Here is a 15,124-nt window from a genome sequence, read left to right as displayed (position 1 = left end):
ATATCAGCCCTGTTTATTGAAATGATGATCCTTTCTTTCTTGAATTGTATTGGTATCTTTGTTTTAAATCAGATGGCTATATATGTGTTAATCATCTTTTTTAAAACAGTAAATGCCTGTAATCATGGACGCATCAACTTCTCTACCAAGAATTTACCCATTGGACATTTAAGTACAGGAAGTACACAAAGATGTCTGTACAAAGATATTCAGTATAGCATTATTTGTAATAGGCAAAAATGGAGATTAGCTAAATACCATTTAATACATACAGTAGTAGTAGTCATGATAATGACAGCTAGCATTTGAGTCTTAGCCTCCGTGAGACAGAGACAGTGTTCTAAGCACTTTGCTACTAACTCTAATCCTCACTCATTTGTACCAAATTATTTAATCCTCACAGCAGCCCTGTGAGGCAGATACTTATTTTTTTCTTTTTTTGGAAATTGAGACACAGCTAGAATAACTTTATGAAAGTCACCAGCTAGTTAATGGTGGATCAAATATTTAAACGTACAGAGCCCACCTTCTTAACTGTTACCTATATTGGAATAATTAATGGATTGTGGTAGATCCTTATTTTAGAATACAAAGTAATCCTTTTTTTCATTTTGCCCTTCTAAGGCACTTTTCCTGCCAGTGGGTCTCCTCTCTGCAAGACATTTTAACACTCCAGATACACTGCATATCTATTTATGTTGTCAGGTAGGGTTGAACTTGGGAGGGCTACAAACCACTTGTAATATCTAAGATTTCTCCTCCACACTCCAGAAACCAGTATTCACTCCCTTTCGGATATTATTTCTCCCATTCTCCCATTAAGAATGTATGATTTAAAGTAATTATCAACTTGGGATGACTTTGTATCTCCCATTTCCACCCTCAGGGACTTTGTCAGCATTTGGAAATAATTTTGTTTGTCACAACTGGAAGGAAGGCTATTGGCATCTTATAGGTGGGGGCGGAGGGGTGGGGAATGCTAAACATTTTACAATGTATAGGAGAGAAGACCTCTCCCTTCTCCCCCCTCCCCCCCACCAAAGAATTCAGTTCAGGTCAGTCACTCAGTTGTGTTGCACTCTTTGCAACCCCGCGGACTGCTGCACGCCAGGCCTCCCTGTTCATCGCCAACTCTTGGAGTTTACTCAAACTCATGTCTGTTGAGTTGGTGGTATCACTGGCATCACCAAAGAATTATCCTATCTCAAATGTCAATAGTGCTGCGGTTGAGACACTGACTTAGCATAGGTAAATTTTTCTTTGTTCTTTTATTAAACATAATTAAATTAAGATATAAATTTAAAATAAATGAAGGTTCAGTATTAAGGATATTATCTAGTATCATTTATTTACTTTTAAATGATATCAACGTCCTTCTATATGAAGTAAAAAATGTGAGAATCTTTTTTGGCCGGTTGAACATAGGGATCTTATAATGGTCGAGAATTACAGTTAGGTGTCATGTACCTTGGCATGTTTGTGTTTTAAGAGCAGTTAATGTCTTCAGACATCAGAACAGCATGATTTTAAGTCTTTGATGTCTGTGCTTTTTTTTTTTTTTTTGAGTTTTCAGTTTTTATGCTTTTTGTCTTCTCTTTTTTCTTTTTTGGAGTGGCAGAATAATATGATGGACTCTAAAGTCAATTGCCAGAGTTTGAACTGGTTCTGCTGCTTACTAGCTTGTGACTTTGGGCATACAATGGTGAAAACAAAGTACCTGCCTCATAGGGTTGTGAGAATAAAATAAGTTGTTATACATAAATTGCCTAGTAAATGAGCTGATCTTCTTAGCATTACTATTCATTAAAGTGCCAGATAATTTTGCTTTCTTTTTCTGTCTGTAGATTTATGGTGGATTATTTTCTGAAGATAAATGTTGGTACAGATGCCAAGTACTGAAAGTCATCAACGATGAAAAGGCAAGAACAAGTGTTCAACTTTCTTTTGCCATGAGGAATATTTATTTTCATTCCAAAATTTGGTGCTTATTTAGCCTTTCATTGCTTATTCATAGTAGTATAAAATATAGTATACAGTACAGTAATTACCCTCCAATTAAAATAAATAAATTAATTAAAAAATATAGTTGAATAACATGTAAGTTGATTAAAACATACATCCCCCCCCAGAGCACAAAAGAAATGAAGTGCTTACGAAAGTCAAAGTTAGATTCAGAATTATTCTTCTGATTTTAAGTTGTCATATAATCACCCCAGATTATCAAAGAATAGATTACCTAATTTGTGGATTATTTTTGGTGACCAGTTGGTTCTTTGTATTTTAGTTCTTAATAATTATGTTTGAGTCTTGTGAGTAAGTTAAAGTTTATTCTATTAAGATTGAGGATAAGAACATTTGATTTGAAATTATGTTTATATTTTACTTAGTAGACGTGCATGTTGTTAATAGTGAAGACTTGCTTGCCTCTCTCTTGTGCCTTGGTTAAATGTGATGAATTTTCTTTGCATTAACTATTTTGTCTTTTGCATTGTGAAATTCCAGAATATTTTTTAAGGGAATTTGTGGAGATAGGATTCTAAATAGTTGTTTGGTGGCAATTGGGCATCTCAGGCTGTGTAAAAGCATCTCTATAGGGTTTCTTTTACTATTTTTTTTAAATGCCTGCTTTCCTGGACTTAAAAATATTTTATAATATATAATATTTTGTAAATATTGTTCTTGGTGCAATAAAATAAGATGAAACGCTTTGAGTAATGTTCCAAATACATTTTTTAAAATCTCGTGATTTATTCTTGTCATAGGTAATGATTTATCTTAGTAAAATAGACCTATTCCCCACAGTTTGACAACTGGAAATGATATTTTGTGTTTGCTCTTGGTTTGGCTTTAACTTTTTAAATTAAGGGCAAAATGGCTTTTGACCTTGTGATAAACTATTTATCTTTTTTACCTTTTATAGATATAGAGCTGGAGGAAAGGGTGAATTTGATTCATTTCCAAGGTCTAATAGCTGGAGTTAAGTTTATCAAAGAAAGTTTCATAAAACTTTGCCTTTCTTTTCAGATTTTATTGTTTCCAACTTGAATTTATTTAAATACCATTGTTTAAAAAAATCAAAATGAGAAATGGTACTGTTGGAAATAGTACTGTTTGGTACTAGCTGAACTAGTACCAAATAGAAAAATCCCTGGGATCTCATGGACTATGGGTTTTCTGTATTTTGAGGATATTGCTGGAACTCTTGTTTCTGAATGCATTTAAACAATTTCAGGTAAAATGCTATCATGATTTACAGGTAATTAACAAAAAACAGCAAATACGTGATTTTTTTTTAGATACTTAAGTTATGTATTAGCATTTTTCTGATTATTTTCCAGTGTCTGGTGAGATATATTGACTATGGAAATACAGAAATTCTGAATCGATCGGATATAGTAGAGATTCCTTTGGATCTGCAATTTTCTAGTGTTGCCAAAAAGTATAGACTTTGGGGACTACAGATTCCTTCTGGCCAAGAAGTTACCCAGTTTGATCAGGCAAGTCACAGATTTAAAATATTTTTGTTAATGGAGAGAAAACTATGTGCTTGAAAAAAAAATATGATTAAAATTCATTAATTTTCTGTAATATGAAAGCTTGTATAAATTAGTGGCAAATGTGAAATTATGGAATAGTTCAGAAGCAATTATATAATAGTATATTTGTGCTCATCTTTGCTAGAATACACATTCTAGATCAGATAAGACTGGTGTTTGTGTCTATACACTTACATAATAAATGTGAATAGTTTCTTCTGATGAGAAAGCTTCAAAGAATAGTCTCTTATGATTGAGAGAATGATGTGTATAGTTATTGTTATCTTTTGCTTTTGAGAAAATATTTATTGTATAAAAGTGATCTTTAGCTGAGGCCGTAAATATTACAAATTTGAAATAAGCAGAGTTGTAAATTAATCAGATTTTATCTTCTTGGCAGAGGCTCACACTGTTCAACATAGTAATTGGCAGTGACATTTCTGTTAATCTCGATTCCAGTTTGTATTCATTTCCATTAAATTTTACGTTAGCAACCTGATTCTGGAAGACCTCAAAATTTCAGTGATAGTCTTAACAGGAATCCTACCTCCTTTTAAATCTGTGCAAAAATGATATTCTTTTGGTAACTGATACTGCTATTGAAGGAATGTTACACTGCAGAGTAATCAGATAAGTATTTTATATTCAGCAGCTCAAATGACTTATGTGAAAATAATCAGTGCTAGGAGGAACAATACAATTTGAAACCACCTCTTTGCCTCTTATTTGTTTGGTTTTTAGAATCTTGTAGGTCACTGGGTGTAGTTTTGTCTGCACTATAGTTACTTATAAGAACATTTCTGTACCCAGAACTGTGTTGTTGTTCAGTTACCAAGTTGTGTCCAACTCTGCGACCTGATGGGCCTCCCTGTTCACTGTTTCCGAGTTTGCTCAAATTCATGTCTGTTGAGGCACGTGATGCTGTCTGACCGTCTCGTCTTCTGCTGCCATCTTCTCTCGCCTTCCGTCTTTCCAGCACTGGGGTTTTTCAGTGTGTCAGCTGTTCGCGTTAGGTGGCCACAGTATTGCAGCTTCAGCGTCAGCATCAGTCCTTCCAATGAATATTCAGGATTTAGTTCCTTTAGAACTGGTTTGATCTCCTTGCAGTCCAGGAGATTCCCAAGGGTCTTCTCCAGCACCACAACTCAAAAGCATCAATTCTTCAGCTCCCAGCCTTCTTTATGGTCCAACTCTCAGATCTGTACGTGACTACTAGAAAGAACATAGCTTTGACTATACAGACCTTTGTCAGCACAGTGATGTCTCTGCGTTTTAATACACTGTCTAGGTTTGTCATAGCTTTCCTTCCAAGAAGCAAGGATCTCCTAATTTCACGGCTGCAGTTGTCATCCACAGTGTCTTAGAACCCAAGAAAAGAAAATCTGTCACTGCTTCTACATTTTCCCCTTTTTCCTAGATACCTGATTTCATTTTTACATGCTATAACTCCTCAGGACACCTTTATATTTAGATAGGACCAAAATGGTCAACAGAATCTGTTTGATTTAAAGAGATTATTCTAGGGTATTTAATTGGTACACTTTAAAAATATAGATGCCTGTACAGGTCTTAGCTCTTCTTCTGGAAAGGATTTATGAAATATGTAATTGGAGTATAGTATACACATGAGGAAGTATATTTGTATTTAGCCAACAAGGTAAAAGTACTTTTGTAGAGACTTGAGAATGAAGAAATAATGATCATTGGAAAAACTAGATATTAATAGAAAAAAATAAGTGAAGAAAAACATGTTGGTATAGCTGATTAATATCTTATTTTTTCTTATCTTTTTTAGGGCAGAACCTTTTTGGGGAGCTTGATATTTGAAAAGGAAATTAAAATGAGAATTAAAGCTACCTATCAAGATGGAACAGTAATTGCTCAGGCTGAGTATGGCAATGTAGATATTGGGGAAGAGGTGGCTAAGAAAGGATTTGCAGAAAAATGCAAACTCACTTCCAGCACTAATATCTGTGAGGAAAAAAAATCAGATCCTGGTCAGCTTGTCCTCAGGAACCTCAAAAGCCCCATTCCTTTGTGGGGGCATAGATCAAGCCAATCAACCTTCACCCGGCCAAAGGGGCGCTTAAGTGGAAGAATGTCTCTTGACTTGAAGAATGAAAATGATGCAGGAAATAATGTGACATTTTCAAAGTAAGATTGTAATGGGATTTTTAGTCTTACCTAATTTTTGATTTATGTTAGAAGCTCTTGTCATAGTTGTCAAGGCTTATGTTTTTAGAGTCCTCAACTATGTCAGTGATTTTGAGGGATGATACTGATTATTTCTGTTTTTCTCAAACCAGTATTCTTCTCTAACACACTGAAAAAAAAGATTCCTTTTTAACAGGGATATTTTCATTAAAAGCCATTTTGAAAGAAAAATCATCCCTGAATTGTTTGAAGTTCACATACCAACTCTTCTTTCCACATCTTTTGAATACATTTATCATAAAAATCTACTCCTAATTCTAAATTATTCAGGCAAGAGACAGAATTTCAAATAAATTTTGAAGTTTTTCCTATGGTTCTGAGAATATTTTAATGAGTTTTAGGGAATTGCCTTTTCCCTTTAACAAAAGAGAGGCTCTCTTTTCTTCCTGTGAAAATTTACTGTGATGGAATTTGATTATAACAAAAAATATTCACTTTATAGATAATTTTTAGTTATAAACTTGAAGCAGAAAGCCAGATTTGATTTTTTAAAGTACAAAACCATCCTTTTACTTCTTTATCATGATCTAGCCCATGATACCATGTCATGGGTAGTAAAGCTTTTTGTTGGGACCTTATTAGTGCTTTAGGAACTTAACGGTCAAATGGAGTGGGGGTAATGAGGAGAGATTGGAAGAAACTGATACAGAAATCTTTTTACTGTCTTTGCTGGAGTTGATACTGATATGAAAAAGTTGGAATATGATTTCTTTGAGATTAGGAGGCATTGTTTTGAAGTATGACTTCAGTTATAAAATCTAGTTTGCATTAAAATGCTTTCTAATGTTGAAACTAGGAATAGATGAGTTTCCAAAATTAACTTTATATATGCATAAATATACACACACACACACACACATATATATTATGGTATAAAAAACCAAATTTTAAGTTTTGATCTCTGTCCTACTTAAAACAATTTGGTTTTTAAAATGAGTGAATTTGTTTTTAATAGGGAAAATTTGGCTGTCAGTGACTTTAATTTAGGGTCTAATGTCAGTCTGGCGAAAATTAAGCAGGACCAGAAACTGATTGAAGAAAATGAAAAACTTAAAACAGAGAAGGAGGTTCTTCTTGAAAGGTGCAAGGCGTTAGAATTGAAAGTAGAACAGACTGCTCAGGAGCTGAAGGTATGGTATGCTTCAGTGGCTTAAGATAGAGTGATCGATCAACTGGGAAATCATTGTGTTCATTTACTCTTATTTTTTTTAAAAAGATTTATTCATTCATTTATTTTTGACTGCATTGGGATCTTCATTGCTGTGCACAGGCTTTCTGTAGTTGGGAGGAGCAGGGCTACTCTCTAGCTGACGACACGCAGGCTTCTCATTGCAGTGACTTCTCTTGTTTCTGAGCATGGGCTCTAGGTGCACAGGCTTCAGTAATTGTGGTGCATGGTCTTAGTTGCTCTGAGGCATGTGGGATCTTCATGGACCAGGGATCCAACCCATGTGCCCTGCATTGGCAGGTGGATTCTTAACCACCTGACCACTAGGGAAGCTCTGATTTGCTCTTATTTGTCTTTGTACTTTTCTGTCTCCTTTTCTTTCCTTCCCTTCTTCTCCCTACTCTTTATTCTCTCCTCCTTTCTTCATACTTGTTTATAGATGAAATTTTTTCTTATGCTGCAAACTAATGATCTTTGGATTTCATTGGATGTTTGAAAGATTATTAATTTCTCATTTATATTTCCTTTTATGTTATTTAAATTTTTTTTAACTCGAAATTTTCAAACATTTTAAAAAGAGAATTGAGTAATTAATACTATGTATCCATCACCCAGTTTTTGCAGTTATTAAACAGTCTTTTTAAAAATCTATGCCTCCTAGTAATTTCAAAATAAATCCCATTCATAATAGTTTAATGTATATGCTCTAATGTATTATGTATCTCTAATAGAAAAGAAATTCAAAAGAGACATAACCGTAATTCAATTACATTTAAAAATTAGTAATAATCCCTTCACTAAGTTCACTAAGTTATGTTCACACTAAGTGAAAGTGACTCAGTAGTGTCCAACTCTTTGTGACCCCACAGACTATACAGTTCATGGAATTCTCCAGACCACAATACTAGAGTGGGTAGCTTTTTCCTTCTCAAGGGGATCATCCCAATCCAGGGATTGAACCCAGATCTCCTGCATCACAGAAGGATTCTTTACCAGCTGAGCCACCAGGGAAGCCCATAATATCATTTAATATCCACTGTTCAGATTTCCCATATTGTTCCATGAATGCCATTTTATGTTTGGTTTCTTCCAATCCGATTTCCAGTTAGGCCTATACATTGCATTTTGCTTGATAAATCTCTTGAAGTGCTTCATCTGCATCCTGTTGTTGCTTAACAGGCTGCTATATCTCCATGTATTTCCTTTTATGATAGTTAAGTATCAAGGTTTGCTCAGATTCAGGGCAGTCCCCCTCCCACACAGAATACTGTGTAGTCTTCAAATGTATAACTTTTTATAATACCAATATGTTACCCCAACACGAGTTGCCATGTCTCTAACATCAACTAAATGGCCTACAGTTCATTTTTGACACTAAATGCCAAGGGTTATCTCAGACTCCACGGATTAAGTCCCTCAAGACTTAGCTCAGTTCAGGCACCAGCCACAAATCAGGTCCCAGGCTACCCACACTTCTTTCTGACTTTAAGAAAGAAAACTTTCTTATCAGTTTAAGACTTCCTATGACCCACTCCCACACCTTGCTCTCAACTCAGTAATTCAGTAAAAACTGTCAGGACTCATGAAAGGGCTGTACTTATAGTGACAGTTTTATTATAAAGGATACAATTCAGGAACAGCCAAATACAAAAAGAAGAGACACAAAGGGGAAGTTATGATGGGAGTGGAGATGGAGATCGTTTGGAGGATTCTCTGGACCTGTCACTCTTCCAGCACATGGATTTGTTCACCAGTCTGGAAACTTGCCCCAGACCTCATCATTCTTGAGTTTTTTTAAGTCAAGGTTTCATTACTTGGGCCTGGTTAAGACGTTGACCATTGGTAGTTGAACTCAGTCTCCAGCCCTTGAATTCATATGTGGCATTCTTCAGGGAACACTCCCTCATAAATCCTTTAAAATTTTAGTTACACCTAAAAATTATTTAAATAACAGTAGAATACAGTTTCCTATGTGGGTCTGACTAAGATATGTTTGTTCTTTGCTTCAGCAAGAGAAAGCAACTACCATGGATTTGACTAAATGTTTGGAAAGCACTCTGAAGACTTCTATAGGTACCAGAATGAAAAGTCTGGCAGCTAAGATTGAAATATTGAAAGAAATTAGGTAGGTAAAAGCGTATTTTTGAGGAGGATGGTTTAAAACAAATGCTGATTAGTTTGTGCTTTGTTTAATTTCTATGCCTTTCATTTTTGGTTTTTCTTTTTTAAATTAATTAATTTTTTAGGTGGGTACCCTTGATGGTTTTATTCCTGGTTCTCTCTCTCTCTATATATATATATATATGTGTGTGTGTGTGTGTGTGTGTACACACACACACACACACACACTCTTACTTACTCACTCAGTTATTGCATTGGTTTCTACCAAATTGGTTTCTACCAAACATCAACATGAATCAGCCATAGGTTTGTCCGCGTCCTCTCCCACTTCATGTTTACCTTGAAACTTATTCTTTGTATTTTAATTATTTTAAAGAGGGAAACTAAAGATAGTTACTCCTGAGATAAATTTTATACTGTTTTTATAGTGTTCTGTTGTCACCGTGTGGGATGATAGTGTCCTAAAGTTATATATGAGAATGGAATTAAAAAGTCAACACAACTTCTAAGTAATAGTTTCAAGGAAAGCTACTAGGTCCCATTGTTTTGCTTGGGGTTATTTTCAGTCCTATACAGAAACTATAGATTTCAGTAATCCAAATTACTTATTTATACTCTTTATAAAGAAAGACAAAAGTAGTCTTCCTAAATTAGAAGAAAAATGATCTTCATGGAGTCAGAAGAAAAGAAATTGGTTAGCAAGACTCAAGCAGTTTAAACAGCATGTCTCAGATTCTGTATGTGAATTATGTAGGTATTTTACTTTATAGAAAATTGCTTTATCGTTGGTTAAGGATAATTTTTCACCCTTTTCTGGAGTGTGGAAAAAATAGTTCTCAAAACAATCTAGATCTCTTTTTTTGCTATGCATAAAACTTAAACCAGTAATTCATTTCCTCATGTACTTGGAAACACTAACATGTTGCTTTCAATTAATACTACGTGTTCATCCTTTGTCCAGTGGGAATCTGTATTTTCTGGTATAAATCTGTCAGTCAGCATCTGGTTTATAGGTTTTAAATAGTTTGAGTAATCTGGTCTCTCTAGGGGTTAATCAACTTTTAGTGCACAGCCTAAGTGACTACACTGGCAAAGCTGTGAGACAGACTTCAGACCAAAACAGTTCAATATATTTTGACCTGTATTTGAGGAAATTGTGTGCTATTAGAATGGTGGATGTCTAGTTGGAAGCTAAAACAAATACAGTGGTGAGCTTTGGTTTTCCTAATTGGCCTCTCTGATTGCTTTGTTGGGGTTTTGTCGGGTTTTTTTTTTGGATTTTTTTTAAGATTATGCAAATACTGGTCTGCTTTTTAAGGTACAAGGACTCTGTGCCTTCATCTTGATAAAATCGGCTTAAATATAACATTTTTAAAGAAGTATTTACAAATCTAATTTTATATCATTTGAATTCTGCACTTTTGAAGCTGTCTTTTTATATAAAATATTTAATTTTTTCCCAGTGAAATGTATTTTTAGTTAAAGGTTTGTATCAAAGTTATCTATGATTTTATATAGTTTTAGAAAATACCTCTTCATAGCCAGTGTTGTAAATAGTAACTTTCGACAATTACTATTTGTGTAATTTTTTTCTCACACCATCTTAAACATTTCTTGATCTTTTCCTTTTGCTATTTTTTTTTTTAAAACAGACGTGTCAGTATCAGTGTTCGTTTTGGAAATGACCTTTCAGATGCTATACAAGTGTTGGATGAAGACTGCTTTACTATCCCAGCTTCTTTGAATGAATTAGAGCTAATTTGGGCAGAATATAATCTGGCTCAGGAGAAGATTCAAACTTGTGAGAATGTGGTGGGTCAAGAATTTTTCTCCATTGTGATTTTTAATCTGTTAAATATAAGGAGATAATATCTTTCAAAAAAGCAGAAGGACTACAGATATTGTAATGATACTTTACATGAAATCTTTAATTTTTGGAGTATCTTCATATTAGTAATTTGATTTCTTTTGTTGCCTTAGAAGAAAGGTAAGATATAAATGAGTAGTGATTGTGGAAAAGGGTTAACAAAATCTTTTCCCCTTTTGTCTGAGAATTTACCTCTCTCTGTTCCCTTGGTAATTTGATAAATTGAAATTTCAGTCATGTTACTGGCAACATTGTTCAGGTAAATAAAATCCCTGATTGGTAAATTGTATCTGGATTAGGAGGAACTCCAAACTACAAATACTAAACAACTGGGCATACTCCTTGAGGGACTCTGGAAGCTATACCTATAAGAGAATGGTCTTTAAGGGGCATGAGGCTTATAAGCTGGAATGACTCCCACACCTGCTAATGTGGATCTTCTGGTGGGAGGGGCATGCTTTGTGCTACAGTACAGGACTCTGCCTTACTGGTAAACGCTCTCTTAACCATCCATTGAGAGGTGGTTATATGTGGGTGCCTCCCTGGTGGCTCAGACAGTAAAGCACCTGCCTGCAATCTGGGAGACCCGGGTTCGATCCCTGGGTAGAGAAGATCCCCTGGAGAAGGAAATGGCAATCCACTCCAGTGCCTTTGTCTGGAAAATCCCCATGAACGAAGGAGCCTGGTAGGCTACAGTCCATGGGGTCGCAGAGAGTCGGACACAACTGAGTGACTTTGCTTTCCTTTCGTTTTCTTTATGTGTGGGTAGGGAAGGGATATGAAGAATGGAATATTTCATGTGAATTCTTAATTAGTGTAGGTACAAATTAGTGTAGGTAGTGTAGGTTATTTTTTCTTGTGGGAGTTGTATTTATTATACTCAGCTGAGTGGAACTCCATGTTTTTCATATAAGATATCTGATACAATAATCATAGCTTTCCATAGTACCTATGAGCTCTATACTTGGGTTTGGAGTTGTCCTATCTTAAGTATTGGTGGTTTCTGCCTCTGAAGATTGTACCCTAAAAGTCTTATTCCCTAGTCATACTTAGTTTGGCCAGTTGGCAGCCTAACTGGCTCTGAATGAGAAAAGTAAATAGGGTAACTAAGCCTTTGGAAATGCCAGGAATGTTTAATTTGGTTAGGGGATTAGGTTTGGATTATTTTACACGTTAGACCTCTACTGGTCACTTGTGATGGCAGATAACAAAAGGTGACAGAAGTAATAATTTTTGAATCTTTTAGAAACACGTATGTATAGGTACTTTTTAAACATGGGCATTTTTGCTCCTCGGGAAAATGAGGCCCACAGGGTTTAAGGAAATTGCTCAAGATTACATACTTCTAAATGTTAATCTGGAATTTGAAGCCAGATGTCTTGATTGCAAAGTGTAGTCTATTTCCATTTAAACCATACTGCCATCATTAAAATATTTCACAATTATTTTCATGTAGTAAGATGAAAATTGAAAAAGAACTGCTTTTTAACTTTTGTCATTTGAAAATAGGAAAGTGATTCAGGACATGGAGGGAAAAAGGACTTATTATATCTGTCAGATTTGGTGTTCTAGTAGGACACATGTGATTTTTAAAGCAATTTGTCTCCACTCCTGCTAACATTTCAGGACTTATTTTGGGCTTTATTGCCCTATAGTTCGTTTGACAGGTTGAAGAGTAGATTACTATAGGTTATTAAGGACAGAGGCATGATTGTCCCTCAGATAAAGTTGTCTTTTTATTTCCCTTGTATTTAATTTGCGTCTTAAGATTGTTATTTTCATTTATATATTTTGCACAATTCTTTAATTTGATTGCCATGTGTACTTTTAAAAACGTTTTTTATTTGTGTATTTATTTTTGGCTGTGCTGGGTCTTCATTGCTGCACAAACTTTTCTCCAGTCCTGGCACACGGGAGCTACTCTCTAGTTGTGATGCGTGGCTTCTCTTGTTGCGGAGCACAGGCTATATAGAGCACCAGGGCTTTAGTAGTTGTGCTTCCTAGGCTGTAGAGAACAGGGTCAGTAGTTGTGGCACATGGGCTTAGTTAGCTGCTCCATGGCATGCTTCCCAGACTGAATTCGTGTCTCCTGCATTGACAGACTGATTCTTTACCACTGAACCACCAGAAAAGCCCACCGTGGGTACTTGTGATGAAAGAGAGTCTTTTCTTTTGTCTTCATAATTAGTTGTATAAAGGTCTGGTTGAGTTTACACAAAAAAGAGTATTCTAAAATTCGAACTTTTAAGTGTATGTACCTCTGTTACAAGTAGTAGAGACACAAATTTAAGACGCGGTCCTATCCCTCTGTCTACTTCGGGTATAGGACAAATATATAAATAGGTAGTTTTAATATAGTTTATTAAGAACTATAATAGAGCTAATGCATAGGGTTCTTGGCTATCTCTCATTATCTGTTTCCAGGCATAGCTTCTTGGGGGAATTCAAGGTTTTATCCTGTTGGAGATTAACTAAATCTTGAAAGATAAATAGATGAAGGAATTGAGCGTGGGGTGGGAGTAGGAAGGAGGCAGTATGTAATTAGTCACAGACACTTGTATAATTTTCTTAACTAAAATTTTATTGTTTTGGAAAAGTAAAGATGAACAGAGCAGAATTGTGGGATTTAAATCTTATTTCTAATGAAGGGAAAGAAACTTTGTCAGTTTGGTGATCTAAGAAGAGAGGGGTTTGTCTTGTATATTACTATGTTGGAGAATGTAATGTTACATTTTGCTAGTTTTAAGAGATCAGTTCTTTTCATATAGGTCAGTGTGTAAAAACACCTGATATATTAATGATTGGTTATTCCCTTTTTCCTTCCTTCAGAGTGAGGGGAATATTTTGATTGCCGAAAGAAATGAAGTACAACAGAAGCTGTACATGGCAGTAGAAGTTTTTATTCTGGAAGTTGATGAGTTCTCTCTTAATAAACGCTTAAAAACATTGCAGGTTGGAATTTTAAAAGATATTAAATATACATTAAAATATGTTTACCATTTGAGAAGTGAAATTAGCATTTGCCTTTAGACTTCAGACAGTACTGATAGCTGCAGAACTTTTTCTTTTCTTTGATGAATCCTAGTTTCTTTTTAATGATGATAAAATTTTATATTGATATATTTAATATGTTTATATATATATATATATGTAGGTATTTATCCTGCAAGCAAGGTAAAATAGTCAGGCATATAAGGCTTGTTAGAGCAACATTCATTGGGAAAACTCAGAGAGACAGGAGCAGTAGTAGCAAGCAGGTTAGCCATTTTTCTGCAGAAAATCTAGTAAAGCCTTTATGTCAGAGTTAGGGAGAGGGATCTTGATACTTGAGTGATAATGGTTTCTAAGATCTGTAGATAGAGTACAGTAGCTCATAAGATACTGTGGAACCTTATCTTAAGTCAAATCCTGCCATCTCAGAAATGACTAATTTGAGGTGAATGAGCGCAACAGTGTTATCATTCCACCTATTAGCATAGTATTTCTTTCTGCTTATTGGGATCTTTTATATCTTTTAATGATGTTTAAAATTTTCTCTGTAAGTCCTCTTGCATTTTCTTCATTTAACTCCAAGATGTTTATACTTCTGCTTCCTTTTGTGAATGCTATCTTACTTTCAATTCCCTTGTTCTTTTGATGGTATAGAGGGAAACTAATGATTTTTATATATTGATGCTTTTCTGGCAACTCTGCTGAACTCTTTTTTAGTTATTTTCAGTTGATACTCTTTGAGCTTTCTATGTGATTATATAATTTGAACAGAATAACCCTCTTCTACTCCTACATTTTATGTATCTTTGAATTTTTACTGCTTTTGACAGTATCTTTAATACCAAGCTGAATACTAGCTATCTTGTTTTGGACTGTAGGGAGGGGATAAGCTTGCTGGAAAACTGGAGAAAAGGTTATTAAGGGACATCTGAGCACTTGTGTCTTTCTGTCCACCTGGTTGAAGATGTTGTTCAGTCACTCAGTCATGTCTGATTGTGACCTCATGGACTGCAGCACTCCAGGCTTCCCTTTCCTTCACTGTCTCCTGGAGTTTGCTCAAACTCATGTCCATTGAGTCGGTAATGCCATCCAGCCATCTCATCCTCTGTCATCCCCTTCTCCTCCTGCCTTCAGTCTTTCCTAGCATCAGGGTCTTTTCCAATGAGTTGTCTCTTTGCATCAGGTGGCCAGAGTATTGGAGCTTCAGCTTCAGTGTCAGTCCTTCCA

The 15,124-nt window shown here is 35.2% G+C and overlaps 1 protein-coding gene across 4 annotated transcripts in view; it reads left to right on the top strand.

The window, feature by feature from the left end:
• The window catches only part of STK31 (serine/threonine kinase 31), a 65,315-nt gene that overhangs the window by 10,980 nt on the left and 39,211 nt on the right, over window positions 1-15,124 (top strand). For 3 of the 4 annotated variants that reach the window (XM_065939186.1, XM_065939187.1, XM_065939185.1), the window contains exons 5-11: window positions 1,845-1,919; window positions 3,339-3,497; window positions 5,332-5,690; window positions 6,706-6,880; window positions 8,928-9,043; window positions 10,692-10,851; window positions 13,736-13,858. In XM_065939186.1, coding sequence (XP_065795258.1) covers window positions 1,845-1,919; window positions 3,339-3,497; window positions 5,332-5,690; window positions 6,706-6,880; window positions 8,928-9,043; window positions 10,692-10,851; window positions 13,736-13,858 — 1,167 coding nt within the window. The remainder of the gene's footprint in view (window positions 1-1,844; window positions 1,920-3,338; window positions 3,498-5,331; window positions 5,691-6,705; window positions 6,881-8,927; window positions 9,044-10,691; window positions 10,852-13,735; window positions 13,859-15,124) is intronic. The other variant, XM_065939189.1, reaches the window with a different exon arrangement.

The sequence above is a fragment of the Muntiacus reevesi genome, chromosome 6 (genome assembly GCF_963930625.1).
Source record: "Muntiacus reevesi chromosome 6, mMunRee1.1, whole genome shotgun sequence".
Lineage (NCBI taxonomy): Eukaryota > Metazoa > Chordata > Mammalia > Artiodactyla > Cervidae > Muntiacus > Muntiacus reevesi.
Note: the sequence above shows the minus strand (reverse complement) of the source record. Positions and strands in the feature narration are given on the sequence as shown.